The sequence below is a fragment of the Tiliqua scincoides genome, chromosome 1 (assembly GCF_035046505.1).
Source record: "Tiliqua scincoides isolate rTilSci1 chromosome 1, rTilSci1.hap2, whole genome shotgun sequence".
Lineage (NCBI taxonomy): Eukaryota > Metazoa > Chordata > Lepidosauria > Squamata > Scincidae > Tiliqua > Tiliqua scincoides.
In genome coordinates, this window is record NC_089821.1 from 25,041,725 (window position 1) to 25,065,091 (window position 23,367).

At 48.5% G+C, this 23,367-nt stretch overlaps 1 protein-coding gene across 5 annotated transcripts in view; it reads right to left on the reverse strand.

The window, feature by feature from the left end:
* The window catches only part of LARGE2 (LARGE xylosyl- and glucuronyltransferase 2), a 52,803-nt gene that overhangs the window by 7,145 nt on the left and 22,291 nt on the right, over window positions 1–23,367 (reverse strand). For 2 of the 5 annotated variants that reach the window (XM_066634703.1, XM_066634706.1), the window contains exons 3-8: window positions 7,075–7,232; window positions 4,936–5,180; window positions 3,761–3,843; window positions 3,247–3,370; window positions 1,775–1,946; window positions 1,370–1,474 (exon numbers count right to left, since the gene is read on the reverse strand). In XM_066634703.1, the coding sequence (XP_066490800.1) occupies window positions 1,370–1,474; window positions 1,775–1,946; window positions 3,247–3,370; window positions 3,761–3,843; window positions 4,936–5,180; window positions 7,075–7,174 (829 nt within the window). In that variant the 5' untranslated portion in view covers window positions 7,175–7,232. Of the gene's footprint in view, window positions 1–1,369; window positions 1,475–1,774; window positions 1,947–3,246; window positions 3,371–3,760; window positions 3,844–4,935; window positions 5,181–7,074; window positions 7,233–18,524; window positions 18,646–23,122; window positions 23,264–23,367 lie in introns of those variants that run through there. The other 3 variants (XM_066634707.1, XM_066634705.1, XM_066634708.1) reach the window with 3 other exon arrangements.

Genomic DNA, 23,367 nt, shown 5'->3' on the forward strand with positions numbered 1-23,367 from the left:
CACCACGCTTTTACGTGCCCAGAGAGGGAAACTTGCAAAATCAAAACCTTGCAACTGAGGGCTGTGGCCAGCCCACCTGCCAAGCAGAACCAGCCTCCTATATTGAAGGAACGGACAATGGACCCTAAAAGGCCCACCCTGAACACATAATTCTCCTGGTGAGGCTGTCTTGGAACAAACAGTTCCGTTGACAGCCAGCAGATGGTGCCAAGAAATCTTTCAGACCAGTCAAGGTGAGCAGTTGCCTGTCTATCCCAAGAAGAAGCTTTGTGCATAGTAGATGTCAAGTTGGGAAGCACGAAACAAGCTCAGCTGTGTCTCTCTGCTTAGTTCTAATTTTGTTTATCCAGATTCTGAAAATATGGGTTACCTGCTACATGTTAACAGCAGAGTGGGTTATAGGCACCAAGGACTGAAGACTGACAGCCAGAAGAAAAAGTTGTCAAGGCTTTCAGTATCATTGAGCATTAGCTGCTCCTGGTTAATAGTGAAGTTTTCAAAGAACTGGAAGGGCTTCCATTAGTGGTATGCTTCACCCCAGAAGCACTTGATATAAAGATACGGGCAGCAGCAGGTCTCCCAAGGAGGTCTCCCAAGGAGCAGGAGCAGGAGCTCTCCCAAGGAGCAGGTCTCCCAAGGAGGCTTGATTAGTGGAATGAAATGCAAATACTGAGGATTCTCTTTCCCTTTCATATTCTCTTTCCCTTTTCTCTTTCCCTTTCATATTTGTGTATCACCCTTTCACCACCACACAAGAAGAGCAGGACAGAGTTTTAGCTTCACTACATCATGAACTCAGATCAGGCTGAGAGTGGACATAATTGCACCACAGACAAGCTATTTTAAAACAATCATTTTCTCACTCCAGGCTGCCCTTGGAACTATAGTTGTTGGGGTGGGTTTGGATTTAAGGATCTTTAATGGGGAATTCTCAGCACCTTCACTAAACCACAATCCCCAGGATTCTGAGGGGGAGCCATAATAGTTAAATTGGTATAAATTCTGCATAAATCCACAGTCAAAGCAGCGTTCCCACCAAGATGCACAGTCACATACCTCTAAGGGAAGCCCCACACTGCTTCCATCTGGGTGCACTGTAGCTTAGCAGTGACAATGATGTCATCACCAAGCACTCTAGACTGCCCCCATGCAGCCCCAGTGGGACCCCGCATACTTAGGGGGAATGTAAGAGGGAACTGATCCAAAGAAACTTTCCCAAGGCTACTTTGTAAGTTGAACATAGATATCTGAACCTAGATTCCCCCACAAACAAAGCTAACTCTCAAGTTACTAGAAAACACCATGCAGAAGAAGAGGGAATCCTGCCCCTACGCACTTACAGCCCTCGTGAAAGCTGTCTGGCGCTTACCTGTGTTGAAGCCACGTCCCAATGCTGGCCAGGGTTTATGGTTCTTCCAGAGATTCCCCAGGTACCAGTCGCTTTGGTTTTCCACCAGCCCAATCACTTGTTTGTCTGGTTTATAAGACAAGGCAAATGAGACCAAATGCAGCGGCTAGCGGACTCTGCCTGACAAGGCAGGTTCCCAGCACTGAACTGTGGTACCCAGTGTGGATGCTTTGAGCCCTAGAGGTCAACAGATCTGTGAGAAAATCCACAGTAAAGCTTGCCTCCTTGTGCACTCCTTGCAAAGGAACATAATAACTAGAAAGACTGTTGACTAGGGGGAAAAAATCCACACAATATCCAGGGCCAAGAGGGTGGTGCCCAGGTGGACTGAAGAGTTTCTTCCTCCCCTCTCTTGCTGTGATTTACCTGAGAACTTTCCAAATATTGCCCACAGTTCTCCAATGTCAGTGGCAAAGGTGATGTCTGTGTCCAGGACAATGACCTTGGAGAGGTCAGAGGGCAGTGCCTTGGTGAGAGTCAGCTTCATCAGACCATAGATTCCAGAGTAATGTTTATTAGGAATCCAGGACACTTCTGGCTACAACAGAGAGAGATAAACATTTACAAATCGGAAAAGAGACATGGGCCATGCATCTAATCCAGTGGTTCCCAACCTCCCGTCCCTTTAATTTCTATTTTATTTTTATTCAAGGAATTCAATGCAACCAGAAACAACATCAATTGTTGTTTACTCTCCTTTACTCCAGATTACAGTAATTCCATACCTGAAGACCCCAGCTTAAACCTGAGCTTAAGCCCTCCAACACTAGATTCCCAAACAAGCCTAGCACAGTTGTTTGTATTCAGTGCAGAAAATTTGGTGCCCTGCAAATCTCACACAAAAATAAACCAAGGTTCTAGTTCTGTTGGCTATGGAGAACAGCTTGGGAATGTGCACACAGTGCCTGGGAATGACTGAGATACTAAGGTGGTGCTGGCCCAAAATGCCTGGGGGCTATCAGGTGCAGTCTTAGGGTTCTGAACAACTCCATGTGCTTCCTGGTTGGGCACTCCTCCAGACCCTTGAACTCTATCTCCACGCCCATCTTCCACCTTGCCAAACTAAAGTAAAATTATTTGAAGCTTAAATTGTGGCAGGAAATGAAGTAGTATATGTGTAAATAAATTACAATTAGATGTATTATTCCAAGGGCATATTCTGACTGCTCTTTTGGTGCAATCCTGAAAGTCAAACACAGCCTTGACTAGAAATTCATGACTTCTTGGGTCCAGATTTAACCTTGTTGTGGTCACGTGTTTCTCATGGAAGCCAGAGTGCCTCTTCTGCCTTAAAAGGCAGAATAAACTTGTCAGCCATGAACCTATTTGTTGGTTTTGCTGTAGCAGACTAAGGGCCAAATTCTATCCAATTTTTCAGTGCCAATGCAGCCCCGAGGCTTCCCTTACCTTGAAGAGGCCTCTGTGACTGCTCCCCCATTGCAAGATACAGTGCACACCCTGTAGGCACAGCTGCATCTGTGCTGGAAAGTTGGTCAGGATTGGGCCCTAACATGGCAATCACTCTGGAAGTTGCCTTATGAGAATAACACCTTTATCACATCTGACTCTGCAACAAGAAAACTGATAGCCAAATTGTTCAAGACTCGTTTCCAAGAGAAAGCTTTAGGCCAAGTCATTAGCTGCTTTTTTCTTGCAGAAGACAGAGCAGCAAGAAGTGGAACCATTGAGAGCTCTCATCTTCAAACATTCCCCTTCATCCAAACAATTCTTGCCCCCCAGCCTCCCCTACAGCGCTGCTAACATCACAGAAATGCACAGTATGGAAAGGGTCATTTAAAGGAGGGACACAGTGAGAAGCTGGGATCTGAGTATCCTGCCTTTAAGTCGTCAGCATTGTAGAAGCTAACATGGACAGAAGGCACCATCCAGGATTGGAACAGGGTCTGCAGGATCTGCCGGGCTACTGAGTCAGTGATGAGATGGAAGTGGAGCGGGTTCTTCCTGTCAAGAGAGGAAACGGTTAACACTCACAACAGTTGAAGGCGAGATTTCTTTTAAAAAGGTCCCAATTGCTGAATCTTTCCCCTCTACCATTTTCCTCAGCCCTCTCCATTGCCCATGTGGTACTACTATGACCTCTCAGGACTTCTCTCCTCCCTGGGGGAACACAGTTGCAAGTTGGCAACAAAAAGCAGAGCAGCAGAAGTCCCAGTCAAATCTTTTCTGTCTTGTTCAGGGCCCGATTCCCTTCCACTTCCTGAACTGCAGCTTAGAAGTCAAGCTGTAGAAAGGCATCATGTTTGAAGCCTCACATTCCAGGCCCTGAGAGAGCCAGAGGCCTCCCTAGCAGCTCAAAGAACAAAACAGCCCCCCCCCCCAAACTCAAGTTACCTGTGGAAGAGGATGGACTTCACAAGGGTAACCACATCCCGACTTGCATTGTACCCAGCACACACGATGGCAATGTGGAGAAGCTGTCCAGAAATACAAGAGGCTGTCAGATCTGATCCCCACAAACACCACTCACTGCAAGAGGGCACCCCTCCCTCCCCTACAGCTGGACACATGCTTCCCCCATCATTCTGCATGCAGAATGAGCGTCACTGTATTTTGATCTGTACCTAATTCACTACATAGGGGGGCACACCAAGGCTGCCGCCTTCCAATAAGAGCAAAATGGAGAAAGCAAAGTGTTTATGAAGAACAAACAGGTCCAAGTTAGGAATGGAAGCCGAGCACAAATCAGTGCTGCTGCCTTTCCCTAGGCATCCCATCACACAAACTACCTTTTAGGGCAGTGGTTCTCAAACTCTCTGGGAGAGTTGGAGAGCCACTAAGTTCCTGCGTGGGCGGGAGGGGGGAGGCAGCAGGGGCGGGGGAAGGCAGCAGCGCGATCTCCAGGATCGCACCGCTCAGGGGGGCTGCAGGGGCTTCAGTACAAGTACCCAAGCCCCTGCAGCCTCCCAGGGGTGCGGGGAGCCCGGCGCGACCTGCAGCAGGGCTCCCCGCAGCAGTGAAAGTAGATGCGGAGTGATCGCGCCCCGCCTCCGCTAAAGCAGAAGTGGAGTGCGATCGCTCTGCATCTACTTTCACTGCTGCGGGGAGCCCTGCTGCAGGTCGCGCTGGGCTCCCCACACCCCCGGGAGGCTGCAGGGCCTTGGGTACGTGTACTGAAGTCCCTGCAGCTCCCCTGAGCAGCGCAATCCTAGGGATTGCGCCACTGCCTCCTCCCTGCCTCCAGGCTGCCCCTGCCCCTTAAGGGGGCAGGGGCCAGGGCCCGCAGGCTGGGGTGTCGCGACGCCCGTTTGAAAAGCCTTTTTTAGGGGATAGGAAAAACTGCAGCCACCTCTCTCCATCACACCCTCTACTAACGTAAGACAGGAAACAGAAGAAAGAGGAACGGTATAACTACAGCAGTGTCTTGGGAAACTGAGCAAAGCAAAAGTCTTGGCCAACACCACAGCTCTCACTATGATATCCAACCCCCTCCTAGCTTGGGGACCACCTGCTGACAAGCACGTTGACAAGGCACTGTGCCCAGCAATGCAACGAAGCATCTTCTTTACCTCGCACTTCTGCACCAGCCTCTGTTTGGGACAGCCGGTGCGGTTGCTCCGTCCATCCTGATCTTCCATGCCCTGCTGGCTGCCATCAGTCCCATCCGCAAGCCCATCCTGAGACTGGCTGAGTTGCAACCGCAACAGCTGGTTTTCTTCTTCCACTTTCCGCACCTGGGATGCCAGGGCTTCACGGTCAAAATACCGGCCTGGCTGCTCCCCAAAGCAAGGGGGAAGCAGGAGGGAACGCCCACCTACAATAGAACCCCCAAAATCACAATGAGTCAGAATGGAGAAAAGGCTGAGGGCACTTTAGTTCACATGCAAGGAGTCTCTCATTTAGACTTTGAACTGACAAGAGAAATAAGCAGGAAAGGGGCAACCCAAATGTACATGACAGCTGAAAATAAACTTACAACTAGCATTTGTGAATGTTACAACAACTAGATAAGAATCCAAAATTCTCTATGATCATTTTCCCCCTATCTGAAGGGGACGATAAATGAGATATATAACATTATCCATGGGATGGATAGAAGAAAATTCTTTTCCCTGTCGTAAAACACCAGAACCAGGAGACAGCCACTAAAATTGACTGGCAGAAGTCAATTTTATTTTCCGAACAGTCAAAAGGACATATTTTGTGACCCAGAACATAATTAATCTGTGGAACTCCTTGCCACAGGATGTTGTGATTGCACGTTTTTTGACCTTACTGAAATTTGGATATCCTTACAGCACAATCCAGTGCCTTTCTATTACTTAAGTCCCATTGTGTTAAGCCATTTCTGCCCAACATTGCATATATGCAACAGGGACCAAACGTGTACACCTGTGGGCCGGGCAAAAATGGGTTACATCGGGCTTACTCCCAGTAACAAGGCCATTCATCTGCTTTCAGCTTTTCCATTCATAGCTTTGCTATCACAAATTATACTAGACTAGGAGATCTAAGAAGACAATACTTCAGAGACTTCTGGCCCGTTTGCCACGTTGACTGCAAAATCTGACTATATTAGAACCCCAGTATGCTGGTCGTGCTACACAGAACTTCCTTATTATAAGCTGGCAGAATGGCAGTTCCATAAAATAGCCAACTGCAAAGGTTTCAACAGCCATCATGCCAGTTGTCTGTGGGAAAAGCTGTCTGGTTGAAGCATCCTTGGGCATTGGTCCATTCCCAGAATGACCTACAAGGAGATGTCTCTGTGAGAGCTATTGCTACTGTTGCCCAGAGGGACTGGCCCTTTGGCTTGGCCTCCAGGCCCAGGCCAAGAGCCTCTGTTGATTTGTCGTTGGAGGGTAGAATTATGGAAACCTGCTCCCACTGAAATGAAAAACAGCTTGGTTGAAACATGTTTGTAGGCTGCCTTGAAGGTCTAAACCAAAGGTGTCAAACTCGTTTCATACAGCAGGCCAAACAGTATTCATTATGCCTGCTAATGGCCAGAATTGATGTTAAAAAGCAGAAAGTGATGTCCTTAAGCAGGTCATGACCGGAAATAAGCACGTTTTTCTCACTTAGGAATTCGTTAGTTGCAAGTGACAGATCATATTTTCCAGATATGGGAGAGTCCAGTTATCATGCAGGCTGCCCTTTTAGCAGTGACAGCTCAGCACAGCTCAGCAGCCTGAGAGCAGCCGATGGTCGTGCTGGGAGAGCCCAAGTGCTGAATAAAGAGCTTCTGGGGGGCGCATCCGGCCCACGGGCCTTATGCTTTGAACAGCGCAAAGGCAAGATATACATTTGTCAAATGAATAAAAAGACAATAATAATTGATCTGATGTCTCTGCGAGTAGCAACTTGACTGGTTGCCATTTCTGTATACTTTATGAAAACAGTCACCATATGCCGTGCTATGGGGCTTAAGATAGAAAGGCCATGGAGCTTTCCACCATGTGCTTCCCCTCTGTGGAGCAACCCACATATCCTGCAATACCTTGGCTTCATCATCTCATGAAAACTGAGCCTTGCTACCCAGAAGAAGGAAACCAAGGCCAGGCTTTGGCCAAAGGTGTCTCAGTGACTCATAGCTGAATGCTGAAGTGCCAACCAAATCACATCCACAGTCGCCACACAGCATGGGGCTTTTCGCACCCTTCCACCAACACCCCACCCAGTCCCATGTCACCCTGTTGGTCACTCACACTCCAGATTACCCATAAAGAGGTAGAGCCACGAGATGAGGAGGACCAGCGTCAACGTAGCAAGCAACAGCTTCAGTCTCCCACGCCAGTAACACAGCATGATGGTGGCAACAGTCACGTGGGTAGGCCTAGCCTCATGGGAGCCAGCATTCTACACCCTGCAGGAGAAAACAGACAGCATACAGATCATCCCAGGGCATGGCCTGCAGGCACATGACACAATCCCTTTGCTAAAGCTACACAGTCTGGATGGTTTGCACACAGGCTGTGTGCAAACCACCAAATTCCATGATGGAAGAAAGCTGGGATCTAAACGTAATAAAACACAACAAATGCTTAAAAGGGTTAACAGGGTTTTGAATCCAAGGATCTTCCTTTGCCTCAAATAGGGCACGGGGTGGGGGAGGCTTTATGAGATAGACATTTTTAAGTCCAGAAAGGAACAAGCTGTAGCTGCTGCCAACAAGATGACTATCCCACAAATACAGGTGGCACATACTTTACTCTGACAAGGAAAGTCTGCATCCAGAAATTCTTCATGGGTCACAGTTTTGGTGCCACCTCCTGGCCAGAGTTCTGCTATACAGGGTGGGTTGCTGCCTCCTCTTTTTTCCTTTTTATCTCTCCAACCAGCCAAAAAGATGAGGGGGTACATTGCATCATGCTGAGACTTGGAAGGCCAGGCTATAGGACTGTTGATGGCACCTGTGGTCGACAGTGGCAACCAGGTGAGCACATCTGAAGCACAGCAACCATCCCTTGGTCCAAACAGCCAAGCAGGAGCTGGAAAAGCAGCAAGGGCTCTTTCTCAGCTCTGGAAGATTTCCTACTGGAATTTCCATTGCACAAATCAAGACTTAGGTGAAAACTGAGCAAGCTGATTCCTTCTGCCTCAAAGTCCCCTTAAAAGCACTTGAGCTGCTCAAGCTGGACACAGCTCAGGAGGCCACCCTACAGACAGCCATGTGGGAAATGAAGACCTTGTTTTCTGACAACAATGCACAGAAGACTGAAAGCTCTTTCCCTCCTCAAGAGGGGAACAGACAGTTCCACACGCTTGCTAGTTATCTACTACCACGTCTATCATCAAAGAAAGCCCTTGGCTCCTTCTCAAGGTAACAGGATGACAATGTGAGCCTCCAAATGTACAGCCATTGTCAGTTGAAACAATACTCCTTTGTACAGCAGAGGCAACCAGTAACGCTTTTGGCCAGAGCAGGATACGCAGCCCAATGTAAGAAAAACAGCAGCAGTGGATACTGTATGGTTTGCAGACATGGAAGCCGTGGAATAAGGTCCCTGCTCAGCCATAAGGCTCCGTGAATAGCCTTGGGTAGAACATTCTCTCCAAATGAACATAATGCATCAGATTTTCGTGAAGACAAATGATATAGGAATCCAAAAACACTTTATATACTGAAAAGCACTATGGGAGTGATGAAGCCAAAAGCAGTAACATTACAGCCATAAACAGCTTGACCTCCTATACTACTCACCCGCAGGTTGATGGAAAAAGGATTTTTTTTTATTTTATTTTTTATTTTTAACTTTCATGGGGATAAAAACTCAGCCCTAGGCCCTGTGTTTAGTGCCAGGGTTAAGCTCTGCAGTGTGTTGTAATACGTAACGATAAAAATCTCAAACGCCCGCAAGAATGTGCAGTGACTTCATCCTTAACTTACACAGTGCACACACCCTTTGCATGCATGTGTACACATGCAAAATCACCACCAGAGATTGGGAGCTGCAGCTTTCAGACAGGAAGATGTCAACTGATGTAGGACACAAAAGAGAAAATGGCAGAAGAACTTAGGAAAGGACAGTGCCTCTCATGCAATCATCATTGGGACATATCCTGATGGCTCTAGGTTTGGAGATCGGATGTGCACTAGCTACAAGCAGATAGGGGAGAACTGCCATCTGCTGTGAAATGATTACTTACAAGGAAAGGCTATAGTGTTTGGGGCTCTTCAATCTAGGAAAAAGGAGCCTGAGGAGAAACATGAATGAGACACACAGAATTATGCAGGAAATGGATAGAGCGGAAGGAGGGATGTTGTTTTCCCTCTCACGCAACACCAGAATCAGGGGACATCCACTAAAATTGAGTGTCGGGAGAATTAGGATAGACAAAAGAAAATATTTCTATACCCAGTGTGTAATTAGTCTGTGGAACCCCTTGCCAAAGGATGTGGTAATGGCTTCTGGCCTAGTTGCCTTTAAAAGGGAATTGGACAGATTTCTGGAGGAAAGTTCATCACGGGTTACAAGCCACACTGGGTATGTGCAACCTCCTGATTTTAGAAGTAGGTTCCTTCAACTTCCTGATTTTAGAATGCCAGATGCAAGGGAGGGCACCATGATGTTGGTCTCTTGCTGTCTTGTGTGCTCTCTGAGGTAGCGGGTGGACCACTGTGAGATAAAGGAAGCCAGACTAGATGGCCTCTGGGCCTGATCCAGCAAGGCTCTTCTTATGTTCTTATGCTCTAGTCATCAGCTTGTCCACATGGCTGACTAAGCAAGGACAACACTGCATAGGTTATGTGGGTAGGACTACCAGTTACAAAGTGGGACTGGTGCCTATACCTTTAACCACTGTATAATTTTGGCAGCTTCAGCTTTTTAAACCCTTCCATGTTGAGCTGCACCTGCCAAAATTCCCTCTTCTATACAATGGTTAAAGGTATTGGCACTCTGCCCCACTTTGTATCTGATAACCCTATACATGGGTGGTTTTTCCCAGTCAGCTCCAGAGAGTCTCAAGGAAGGGCATCCTTCCTTTCTACAACACACTTCTTATGGCCCTGGCTTTGCTCTTGGTAGTGTTACTCAACTAGTGGGATGAGTACCAGCGGTACTTGAGGTGGTGTCTGGTGGTTCTTGCAGGACCCCCAGACCCCTGCCACCTGGCAGCAAGACCAGGAATGTGATGCACCAAACAGCAATAGGAGACTCGGCTCGGAGGGCAGAACTCCAAAATCATGCTTTTCGGTGCGTGAAAAAGGCTTCCCATCCACTCGGAGCCTCTTAGTAGTGTGGTCATGTTGCAACTGGTCTCCCAACCCAGAAGTAACTAGCAACGATATCATTGCAAGTTACTTCTGGTGGTAATAGATGGACCACGTGAAGTGGTACAACGGAGGACAAACCTTGAGGAAGACTGCTCTACGGCACTAAAATGAAAGCACCGAAGTGATATGGGGACAAGGTATCAGTGGGAATGGGATGCCCAGAATTGTGGCACAGGCAAACAAGAGAGTGGGGGCCCAATCCTAGCCAATTTTCCAGTACCGGTGCAGCCGTGCCAATGGGGCATGCACTGCATCCTGTGGTGGGGAGGCAGTTACAGAGGGCCTCCTTAAGGTATGGCATATTTGTTCCCTTACCTTGGGGCTGCATTGCGGCTGCACCGGTGCCAGAAAATTGGATAGGATTGGGCCCTTACACAATACCAAAACTAAAACTGTAAATAAGGTAGTTTCCTTCCCTCCATCTGAGATGCCAAGACTTAGGAAGCCATGCAATTCACTCTTCAATGCCTGGATCAACCCTGGGGAATGGAGATAACAGTGTGGATATCTCAAAGATGCGGATATTTGGCTTTCCCTCCAAACATGCACCAGCTAACAACCGGACTGCGAGTTAGCTGTGCTTCGGATGAGTGCTGATGCATGACCAAATTGTGACATCTGAAACTTAACACAATTCCTGCTGCTCTGGGTGGGCTGACATCTGTGCGGTGTCAGAAGTGACGCTGGTGCTTGCTCAAGCCCGCTCCACTGTTCCCAGTTCACAAGGACTCCTGCTGCTTCCTGCCACATCAGAGCTATGGCCAAGGGACACAGCCTTTGATGCTAGCAATTCAACTGCAAGCGTGCCAGAGTCAGCACTTCCGTTCAGCAATGCAAGGTAGGTTATGCATAAACCTCAGCTATGACGTTAGACGGTCTGCAGAGTCAGCAATACAGAAGACACATGGAAGCTTCCTTCAGTTCACTACCATATTTAAGTTTTCCAGCAACAATGAACCTAAAACGTATTAAAATAATTCTACAAAAAGAATGCAAAACAAGGCAAGGGAGATAAAAGAGAAATTAAAAGGGAGGGAAGGGTGTACAGCAGGGAGGGCATTTTCATGGAAAGCAAAGGATACTCATGCCTGGGGTGTAACCAGGCAATAACCAGGTCTGGCAATAACAGTCATGGTTGCAAACGGCACCCAGTAATCAGCATCCTGAAATTTCCATATGTAACCTTGACTTTGCTGTATAACCTGGACTTCTTGGAAACACAGCATATGATCCAGAGCAAGCAGAAAAGAACCAAAGAAACATGGTGCTTGACTGGGCAGTCTCATCTAACCTCATCTCACTTCAAGGAACAACCTGAGATCAACCTGACTTCCCCCTGGATCCGTGTTTCTCAAAGTGTGCTCCTAGGAGCCCTGGTGACCATAAGTAGCTGCCATCTGCCCTCTGCCTGGTCCATAGCATACACACAAACACCCCATTCGTGGCTCTCCTTTCTCATTTCCTTCCTGTTCTGGCTTTGCACTGGCATTTGGTGGCATTTGGGCTTGGCATTGTGCCAGTCTGTGCACGTGCTGGGGCTCTGGGATTCCCTGAAACACCGTGCATGTACTGGCGGAGCTCTCCAAGACTCCTTTTAGGAGTGTAAAGGGTTCCAGAGACTGAAAAGTTTGAGAACTGCTGCCCTAGATCATATGCATGGCGGTTCTACTGTGAGGGAAGGTATGGCAGCCTCCTCAAGTAGCAGGGTCATTAAGGATGGTAAAGTGGGTTACACAGTTCTAGCCCATGGGGCGCAAATGGGAAGCTTTCCTGCAGAAGGCCCAATGAAATTAATGGAGTTTGCACAGGAGAACGTTCAGGGACTGTGCTCCATGTTAATAGTGGAAGATGGATTCCACTTGAACTTGAGCACTGATATATCTTAGGGCAGCCCTGACCATGTACAGTTCCTGGCAGGTTAGATGATGGATTTCTTCCAATATTCATTCCAAGGACAATGTGAAGGTTTGCAAAACCCTGTTTCTTCATTGTCTTCTAAGGCTCCTGTTAAGTGGTTCCCCCAGTGAAATCATCACAAGATGAGCCTGTTGGGCCACAGCTTTAAATCAGTATAACTTCTAAGCAGGGCTGGCCCATGCATGAGGAGGTGGAGTGGCCAGGATGGCACCCACTTCTGTTTGCACACTTGCCTTCTACACCACTGCCAAAGGTGAGTATTTTGGCAAAAGTGAAACTATGTACCAAAGATGCTCACTTATAAGGCAAGAAATCTCTGCCAATAAATCAAGTGCAAATCATGATAGGGCAATCAATCTCCATGGTGACCAGGTTTCTAGGCAAGCTGCAGCCAAAGTTAACCTTTTTCACTACTCCGGAGGAAAAAAAGCAAGCCAGGACCCAAGGCTTCCATTGAAATCAAGCAAGCCTCCTTCTCTTTAGCAGACCCTTATGCAGCCTCATTCTGTTTTGCAAATGTTTGGCAGAGGTCTGGTTTTTTAAACACCAGGATGTAACCCTTGTTTCCATTTGAAACAAAGTCCAATGCATTAAGTTCAGTGCACTATTACTTAAGAACAACACCAGTGGAAAGCAATGGGGTCTACATTTAAGTAAACTGGGTTGCAACTATGTGTAGCTGTGCTTGCTCATGCTCAATCCTTATTGCTTGTCTCTCTGCTGTGAACTGAATTGCACACTCCCGGTTATGTGTTATATGTTGCGTGTTATACGCAGAGCCTCTGGCTTAACACACTAGGCACCTTAAAGAAGGATTTGATCAAAGGTTCTAACCGGTATGTTGTTTTACAGTGCACTTTGAAAGTGTTTACAAAAAGGTTGCGAAGAGCAGAATTTTAAAAATTAATGAATAAAAATATATCTTATGATCTTTTACTAGGTTTTTAATATAGTCTGTACATACAAAAATCAGACAAAACTAACAATTACTGGTAGGTTATTTTTCAGGATCTGGCCTCAGGTAAAATCAGGCAAAACTATAGTCAGACACACCCCCCCTAAGTTTAAACCCCCCCCCCATTTATCTGAGGGTCATAGAAAATTCCATGATTTTTGCTCAAACCCTGCCCTTGACTTATCTGAGAGATCGACTTGTGCTCGAGTATCTACGGTGCGTACGGATGTTAGATCAGAACTGGCCCAAAGGAACCCCAACATGGCAACACAGGGCACAATCCTAACCAAATTTCCAGCACCAAGGTAAGGGCAATGCAGCTCTGAGGTAAGGGAACCAACAGCCTCTGTGACTGCCACCCAACTGCAGGATGCCACACATGCCCCATTGACACAGCTGTGTCAGTGCTGGAAAGTTGGTTAGGATTTGGGCCATAGTTATCTAGAACTGAAGACAGATCACATAACCCTCTGTAACAACCTTCATCTGGCCTCTTCCTCCACTGACTGGCAAGCATGCCTCCCATATGATTCTTTTTCCCCAGCTTAGTATCCCACTTTTCAAAGCTACTTCTTAAGCTGCATTCCTCAGAGAACCGTAAGGCAATTACTGAACAGTCAGAGGCTCTATGCAAGCCGAAGGGTCAATGGCCTAACCAAGTGGAAAACACATTCATGACGGCTCCCTGCTCCTCTTCTTGCTCTGCTCACCAGAGTGTGAAGGCCTTAACATCTGTAGCTCTCCATTAACACTGTCTCCAAAGAAACCCCCAGCCCAGACCACCTCCTGGGTCACTGAGTCTCCTTTTACTTGCAAGTGGGCAAGCGACAAAAATGAAAGTGCCTTTGCCGCACGGCTGCTATGACAAAGGGCAAGGCAAAAGCAGGCAGAATCAGGCCTGGGCAGGCACCTGCCACCCATGGTACGTTAGAGGAGCAAAGAGGAGCAGAAGCTGCTGCTTTGAAACGAAAGCCGGGCCTCCTAGCCCCCTCCAAAGCTCAAGGCAGTCTCTTTGTGGGAACACTTGGCTTTTGTGGTCAGAAACACAGAAGTGCAGCCAGGGATAGAAGCGTGTGCCACAGGTGGTGATGAGAATTAGGTGCAGAGAACTGGGACCCAGGAATTGGGATTATAAACCTGTTTTGGATAGGATTGTACTTTCCTTGAGGGGAAGGGTTTGCAGTTTGCGAGTGCTCTTGGACCTGGCCTTGCCCCTTGGATGCTCAGGCTCTTTTAACCAGCTGGGGTCTTTAGTCAGCTTTCTTGGATTGCTCAGACCTGGCTATGGTTATCCATGTGCTAGCAACGTTAAAATTGGAGTAGTGTAATGCACTGTTTGTGGGGCTGCCTATGAAGACTATGTACAGAATTCTTGGAAGTACAGAATAGAACTGCTCGGCTGCTAGCTGGTGCCAAATGTCAGGACACTGTCTCAATGCTGTTGTACCATCTGCACTGGCTTCCAGTATGATTCTGGAGACACTTCAAGGTGCAGGTGATGATCAATACAGCCCTTTATGGCTCCAAACCTAGATACCGAAAGGTTGGTCTGTCTGCCTGTCCTATGAGAACATATCAGGGGGTTCTGTAGCCTCCAACAAAGGTGTGGCTGGCCATCACCAGTGACCCAGCCTTCTCAGCATGGCACATGATCTCTGGAATGCCCTCCCACTGGAGTTAAGATCTCTGGAATGCCCTCCTTCCTTGCTGGCATCTTGGAGACTTTTGTTCAGACTGGCCTCTGGTTAATTTGTCCCCTTCCTGCTGTGCTTTTTTTTTTTTAAACTGTCATATGGTTGCTTTCACTGTTCAGTTCAGTCTTTGTGTAATATTGTGTTTTTAACTTGTAAACTGCCTTGAATTTCTTTTTCTGGGTTTGGAAAGGCAGGGTGTAAAATATCCTTCATTCTGCACAACTTTACTGTGGAATCCACTGGGGAGGATACCACTCCTTCCTCTGCCTGAAGAGAACTGGAGCCACCTTTCTACCCAGCAACAGCTAGGTTTGTGGATGAGGGTATGAGCTGCTTGGACCACAGCCCTGAAAAGGATGGATAGAAGTTATACCATACATACCAAGCCTTCCTCTAACAGGAACCTGTTCAATAGGAGCACCATTTCTCTAAGATAGCAGCTTTCAAACTGTGTTCTGGGAAACCCCGGAGCTCCTTGGAAGTTTGTTTGATTTCCTTAAGGGAAGTCAGTAACGGCATCTCTAAAAGATAGATTGGCAGGGGTTGGCGATCTGTCCCTTACTGAAACTAAGGGACAGATTGCAGATGAAGGGGCATGTTGGCCCTGAAGGTAAAAAGTCTGGTTATAATCTGTAATTCTTCTTATATAACCTATCTCACCCTGAATTTCTCCCTGTACTCAGTGAGATTTAAATGGCAAAAACTTCAGGGACAGGAATCCCACCCAGTTATTTATAAAAGAGTATCACCCATTACAAACCTGCTAAACAGAATTGGTCGCAGATAATTAAGAGCATTAAGTTGGTCATGCTTATGGGGAAAATGAGTGCATCATTTGGAAGAGCGATTTTGCCTTTAAAATCCACATACCATCAGTAGTAACTATACAAAAGCAATAGAAAGGAAAGCCACTGGTGTAAATAACTCATTGATCTGAGTGGCCTTTTCCCACCTCACTAGTTTGCACAAGTACACTAAGAATTCCTTAGGGGCAAAAGAAAGCGAGAGAGAGAAAGAGTGAGAGCCTCTCCTGACTCCACCTCATGCAACAATTACTATTTTATTTTCTCTACTGTAGCATGCCCTTTTTGGAACTCCCTGCCTGAGGAGTTCTGGATGGCTTTCCTCTTTGGCAGCATTTCACCCCCTCCTGAAAATCTTTGTGTTTAAGCAAACTGTTTGCCTGGAGGTTAGTTAATATTTACTGGATCTCTTCTTTCTGCTAAACTTCTTTGACTTTTTGTTGTAATTCTACCAGCTGCTGGCCTTTCTAACCTGTTTTTGAGATGGTGGTTTTACATTTTGGCTTGTCCTAGCTGACTTGAGTGGGTCCATTTTGAACTAGAGAGGCAAGATGTAAATATCCTTAATAAATGAACATATTCTCTTCTAAAGGAAGGGAGAAAAGCGACTCCTGGTAATGCTTAAGGCCCCAGAAGACCAGATTTGCAAGACTCTTGTAGCCATGCTGGTGATGCCCCTTTGGCTTGTTCCAGACCAATAACTTGGAAGAAAGGCTATGGAAATCAAATTACTCCCTATGCTAGATCCCCACAGCCTGATTACCGCCCTTCCCCCTCCACCTAAGTGTCACAGCATCCGAAATAAGAACAGCAAAAGATCTCTATGCATTCCCCTTCTCCTTCAGTTTTTCAGGACACTAAAACCGCCAAGCCCCAAATGCAGCATATTAAAAAAACTTGTCGGCATGCATGTTCCATGAACACTAACAAGACATATATCCACACACATTGTTAAACGCAGCACACAGGTTAAGTTTTGTTTTATTCCTAATATGACTAATTTTAGGATAGAAAGGCAGAAAAAACCGATCTCTGCATTGCCACAATGGTGGGGCAGTTTTCGTAACAATGCACAAACAGTACAATGATTGTGTCAATGCTTTAAAAAAAGGAACTAACCCATACCCATCCATGCCACCCCAGGACAAGTGGTGGAGCACTGGATTCATGCCTGAATTCTGTATAACAGCTGGAGGTTATTCAAGCAGCATTATGTCTCTTTAGTCATGGAACTAAACAGGCCTGGACTGCCAGGTGGAGGATCTCCAGCTTAGTGAAGTACAAAACTGTATGTGGGGCTGGAGAAGAGGTAGGGAAAACATCATGTAAGGTTTGAAGGCAATGGAACCACTTTTAATATTCTTTGGCATGATCCTCAGTAAGTAAGAATGCGTTCAAGCAACTAATGAAGCCCATCATACAGCAGGTGACCGATCCACTGTGACAACCACAACCCCTTCCCGCCAGCAGAGCCCTGAAATGTCCAGATGCAAAGCCCATTAGTGTTCAGACATCCTAAAAACCATGAACAACCCCGAGGAGTCTGACCTCTCAATATGGGTCAGGCCATTCTAGGGCCATCGGTTTGCTCCACCTTCATCATGGCCGGGATAGTAGCCCCTTCACAGGTGGCAGCAACTCTCTGTGCAATTCCCAGAGAGTTCCAACACCCCCCTCATTTGTGAGTACACATGCAGCTAAAACTCTGACTTCTTGATCCTTTCAGGAAAATCACTGAGCCAGTTAGATGCAAAGACCCAAACAAAGCAAGAGCTATAAGAAGCCTTGTAGTGCAATAAGAGGCTTGGAGTGCAAGCCTCCTATGCATGTCTACTCAGAAGTAAGTCCCACAGGATTCAGGGGGGCTTACTCACAGGAAAGCAAATATAGGAGTTAATCTTTGTCTAGTACAGCAGTTCTCAAACTTTTCAGCACTTTTTAGAATGACAATAACTAGAATGACAATTCAGTCACCAGAAGTGATGTCATGACTGGAAGTGACACCATCAATTTAGGTTTCAAACCCAAGTCATAATCAGTCAATTGTCACATTACACAACACACTGTTGCTGTTATTTTGCATAGATTTATGGAATTCAAACATTCCAGCTTGGAAGTCAAAGCAAAAGGCAGACTTGGATCCTTCACCAACCACACAGCCCTCCCCCCTTCCCAGCATCCCATTTTCCCACCAGGGCAAAGCACCAGGCCTCTCTCCCATTGGAAGCCTGCCCTGCCCAGCAGCTCTGTAGCCTATATTTTCAATGGTGGCTGAGTTAGGTGCTACCTGACCTACCTGAAACCCACTTAGTGGGTCCCAACCCACAGTTTGAGAAATGCAGGTCTAGTATATATATAGTACAATCAAATCCCGGCAGAGAAAAAGTGGAGAGGGAGGTTTGTCTTCCCAAGCTTTGCACCAAACACAGTTCCTAGATCATGTACATTTGACAGCTTAGGAAGAAAGCTGGGAAACTTCTTCTCTTTCCCAGGTTCAACCTCATGTGGCTTTATTGACCCAAGTTCCCAGTCCCAAGGAACGAGCAGATGTTCAGGCTCCCAGGGTGTCCCCTCTGCTCAGTCCTGTTCCAGACCCTGAACCTGAGCGCAGGGAAACCAGCAGGGCCTTGGTTCCTTGTGCAGGGGCCTGATCCCTGCCCCGAGAGGAACACCAAAAGGCGGGGGGGGGGAGAGTAGATCGCCAGAGACCATGTGGTTGGCCCCGCGGCGTCCTTCATGGCTGGTAAACAGAGCCGTCCAGAAAGGGACATGCTGTTCAGTCGTCATCAAGGTTTGGCACTCAGCTCTTCGGAGCGGGGAGCAGGACGTCCCGGATCGCCCTGCACAGGAGTCGAGGCTTGGCCAGAGCCTCGCAGGAGGGACCCGCGCGAGGATCGGGGCTCAGGGGCAGCTCCGCAAGCCTCTCCACTGCCAGCTGGGGAAAGTTGCTCGGAGGAGGCCAGGCGCCCTCCCGGCCCTTCTCACCCCACACCTGTTGCAGCCCAGTTACCTTCTCCGGCTGCGTCTGCTCGCCACCCCACTGCTGCCGCCCGCTCGCACGCCCTCGGCAGCCGGCTGTGCCCTTCGCGGGCTCCCTTCCCCTACGACTCACACACGCCCCCTCGGGGCTCCGGAGCTTGTCTTCTTTTGTGATCACCGCAGCCCGGCCCTCCGCCCCGGAAGGGGGCGAACCAGACCCAGCCATCCCCGCCAACAAAGGAAAGGTGGGGAGACCCTCGCGGCTCCCTCCAGCCCTGGCTCCCGGCCCAATGGGGCTCGCCGCTCCCAGAAGGCTGGCTAAGGGGCAACGCCGCCTACCTGGGCAGTGGCACTCCCGGGGGGAGACTAATCCTATGCATGACTACTCAGAAGTAAGTCCCATTATAGTCAATGGAGCTTACTCCCAGGAAAATGTGAATAGGATTGCAGCCTGAGAGTGCAGAGCCCTTGGGGCGACTAGCTGGACAAAGAGGGTGACATAAGAACAGCCCCACTGGATCAGGCCATAGGCCCATCTAGTCCAGCTTCCTGTATCTCACAGCGGCCCACCAAATGCCCCAGGGAGCACACCAGATAACAAGAGACCTCATCCTGGTGCCCTCCCTTGCATCTGACATAGCCCATTTCTAAGATCAGGAGGTGGCACATACACATCATGGCTTGTAACCCATAATGGAGTTTTCCTCCAGAAACTTGTCCAATCCCCTTTTAAAGGCATCCAGGCCAGATGCCATCACCACATCTTGCGGTGAGGAGTTCCACAGACTGACCACACGCTGAGTAAAGAAATATTTTCTTTTGTCTGTCCTAACTCTCCCAACACTCAATTTTGGTGGATATCCCCTGGTTCTGGTGTTATTTCAGAGTGTAAAGAGCATCTCTCTATTCACTTTATCCTTCCCATGCATAATTGTGTGTCTCAATCAAATCCCCCCTCAGGCGTCTCTTTTCTAGGCTGAAGAGGCCCAAACGCCATAGCCTTTCCTCATAAGGAAGGTGCCCCAGCCTGGTAATCATCTTAGTCACTCTCTTTTGCACCTTTTCCATTTCCACTATATCCTTTTTGAGATGTGGCGACCAGAACTGGACACAATACTCCAGGTGTGGCCTTACCATTGATTTGTACAACGGCATTATAATATTAGCCGTTTTGTTCTCAATACCTTTTCTAATGATCCCAAGCATAGAATTGGCCTTCTTTACTGCTGCTGCACATTGGGTCGACACTTTCATCGAACTGTCCACCACCGCCCCAAGATCTCTCTCCTGATCTGTCACAGACAGCTCAGAACCCATTAGCCTATATATGTGATTTTTTGCCCCAATGTGCATTACTTTACACTTACTTACATTGAAACGCATCTGCCATTTTGCTGCCCATTCTGCCAGTTTGGAGAGATCCTTCTGGAGCTCCTCACCATCACTTCTGGTCTTCACCACTCAGAAATGTTTGGTGTTGTCTGTAAACTTTGCAACCTCACTGCTCAACCCTGTCTCCAGGTCATTTATGAAGAGGTTGAAAAGTACAGGTCCCAGGACAGATCCATGGGGCACACTGCTTTTCACCTCTCTCCATTGTGAAAATTGCCCATTGACACCCAATCTCTGTTTCCTGGTCTTCAACCAGGTCTCAGTCCAGGAGAGGACCTGCCCTCTAATTCCCTGACTGTAGAGTTTTTCAGTACATTTGGTGAGGGACTGTGTCGAACGCCTTCTGAAAGTCCAGATATATAATGTCCATGGGTTCTCCAGCATCCACATGCCTGTTGACCTTTTCAAAGAATTTGTGAGGCAAGACTTACCCTTACAGAAGCCATGCTGATTCTCCCTCAGCAAGGCCTGTTCGTCTATGTGTTTGAGATCCTATCTTTGATGAGGCATTCCACCATCTTACCCGGTATAGATGTTAGGCTGACCGGCCTATAGTTTCCCCAGGTTCCCCCTCTGAAATATCCTCCAATCCTCTGGCACTGTGGCCATTTTGAGGGACAAGTTGCATATCTTAGTCAAGAGATCAGCAACTTCATTCTTCAATTCCTTAATGACTCTTGGGTGGATGCCATCAGGGCCCGGTGACTTATTGATCTTTAATTTATGAATGAGGTCTGAAACATCTTCTCTTTCAACCTCTATCTGACTTAATTCCTCACTCAGGAGGGGCCATTTGGGCAGTGGTATCTGCCTGAGGTCTTCTGCCCTGAAGACAGATGCAAAGAACTCATTTAATTTCTCTGCCATCTCTAAGTCTCCTTTTATCTCCCCTTTCCCTCCCTCACCATCCAGAGGGCCAACCGCTTCTGTCGGGTTTCCTCCTTCCAACATATTTGAAGAAGCTTTTATTAGTCCCCTTCATGCTGCTGGCCATGTGTTCCTCATAGTCTCGCTTGGCCTCCCGTATCACCTTCTTACATTTCTTTTGCCACAGTTCATGTTGCTTTTTATTCTCCTCATTAGTGACAAGTGACACTCTCTAACTTTAGTGACAAGTTATTAGGTGAGCCCTGGGTTTGATTTCTGCTCAGCAGTGGTGTGGCTGGAGGGGGTTTTGCAGGAAGCCTCCCCCTGGTGTGCAAGGGGTCTCTCCCTCAGGGCGGGGGGGGAGCAAAACAGAGGCGAGTGCTCCGAAGGGGAGGGGGTGGGGCTCCCCCTCCTGCTATGCCACGCTCAGGACTCCTGGAAGCACCAACTGGTCACCTGCGACTGTTGGGGAAATGCGCGATCTTCCAAGCCAGGGTCTGCTCTGCAGCCCTCACTTGACCCACCACCACACCGAGCCCAGCGGGCGAGACAGCTGGGAGCTGCTCAGATGTTTAGGTAGCCGGACCCAGGCAAGCCACCTCTTCTCTCGTTCTTCACTACAGACTTAGAGCCCAATCCTATCGATACCTACTCAAAAGTAAACCCCAAGTAGCCAATGAGGCATACTCCCAGGTAAGTGTGGCTAGGACTGCAGCCTTAGCGTAGAGAGTGACCCACAAATACAGAAACGGCACATGCTTCAGCCCACCTAGGCAGGTCTACTCAGAAGTATTGTATTGTATTGGCAACCTTCAGTCTCGAAAGACTATGGTATCGCGCTCTGAAAGGTGGTTCTGGCACAGCGTCTAGTGTGGCTGAAAAGGCCAATCCGGGAGTGACAATCCCTTCCACACCGGGAGCAAGTGCAGTCTGTCCCTGGTCTGTCTCCCTGGCTATGGGCCTTCCTTCTTTGCCTCTTAGCCTCAGACTGTTGGCAAAGTGTCTCTTCAAACTGGGAAAGGCCATGCTGCACAGCCTGCCTCCAAGCGGGCCGCTCAGAGGCCAGGGTTTCCCACTTGTTGAGGTCCATCCCTAAGGCCTTCAGATCCCTCTTGCAGATGTCCTTGTATCGCAGCTGTGGTCTACCTGTAGGGCGCTTTCCTTGCACGAGTTCTCCATAGAGGAGATCCTTTGGGATCCGGCCATCATCCATTCTCACGACATGACCAAGCCAACGCAGGCGTCTCTGTTTCAGCAGTGAATACATGCTAGGGATTCCAGCACGTTCCAGGACTGTGTTGTTTGGAACTTTGTCCTGCCAGGTGATGCCGAGGATGCGTCGGAGGCAGCGCATGTGGAAAGCGCTCAGTTTCCTCTCCTGTCGTGAGCGGAGAGTCCATGACTCGCTGCAGTACAGAAGTGTACTCAGGACGCAAGCTCTGTAGACCTGGATCTTGGTATGTTCCGTCAGCTTCTTGTTGGACCAGACTCTCTTTGTGAGTCTGGAAAACGTGGTAGCTGCTTTACCGATGCGCTTGTTTAGCTCGGTATCGAGAGAATGTGTGTCGGAGATCGTTGAGCCAAGGTACACAAAGTCATGGACAACCTCCAGTTCATGCTCAGAGATTGTAATGCAGGGAGGTGAGTCCACATCCTGAACCATGACCTGTGTTTTCTTCAGGCTGATTGTCAGTCCAAAATCTTGGCAGGCCTTGCTAAAACGATCCATGAGCTGCTGGAGATCTTTGGCAGAGTGGGTAGTGACAGCTGCATTGTCGGCAAAGAGGAAGTCACGCTGGACTTTGGATTTTGCTCTCAGTCTGGAGAGGTTGAAGAGCTTTCCGTCTGATCTGGTCCGGAGATAGATGCCTTCTGTTGTTACTCAGAAGTAAGACCTGTTATACTCAATGGGGCTTACTCCCAGGTAAGTGTGGCTAGGACTGCAGCCTTAGCGTAGAGAGTGACCCACAAATACAGAAACGGCACATGCTTCAGCCCACCTAGGCAGGTCTACTCAGAAGTAAGACCTGTTATACTCAATGGGGCTTACTCCCAGGTAAGTGTGGATAGGATTGCAGCCTGAAAGCCCCATCCTATGCATGTCTACTCTGAAGTCTGAGCAACTCCTGGCGGGGGGGGGGGCAAAACGGAGGCTCCGAAGGGGAGGGGCGCCTTGCACCCTGCGGTGGGGCTCCCTGCAAAACTTAGGGCTTTGCACCCCCTCCAGCTACGCCACTGCGCCCAACCACCAAGTCTGGGGGGATCCAGCCGTGGGGGGGGAGGGGTGCCGAGGACCGGGGGCGAGAGGAAAGCAGGAGGAGGAGAGCGAGGAGCGCACTGGAATGCCAGCTATGCGGAGGCTGCCTGTACCTGCAGCTGCTCCCCCTACTCACGGCCCCCGGGTGGGGGAGAGAACGCGGCTCTGCAGGATGCACCAAGCACTGGCAGGCCCTTTAGAGAAGACGCGCTGCGCTGGAGAGACGAGCCAGGCTCAGCTCAGCTCAGCTCGCCTCCCCCCAACAAGTGCAGACCCGCCTGCTCCGAGCACGCCCGGGCTCTGCTCGTGCAGAAATGCCTGCCCCGAGGCGAAGCCTTCGCTTCCACCCCGGAAGCCG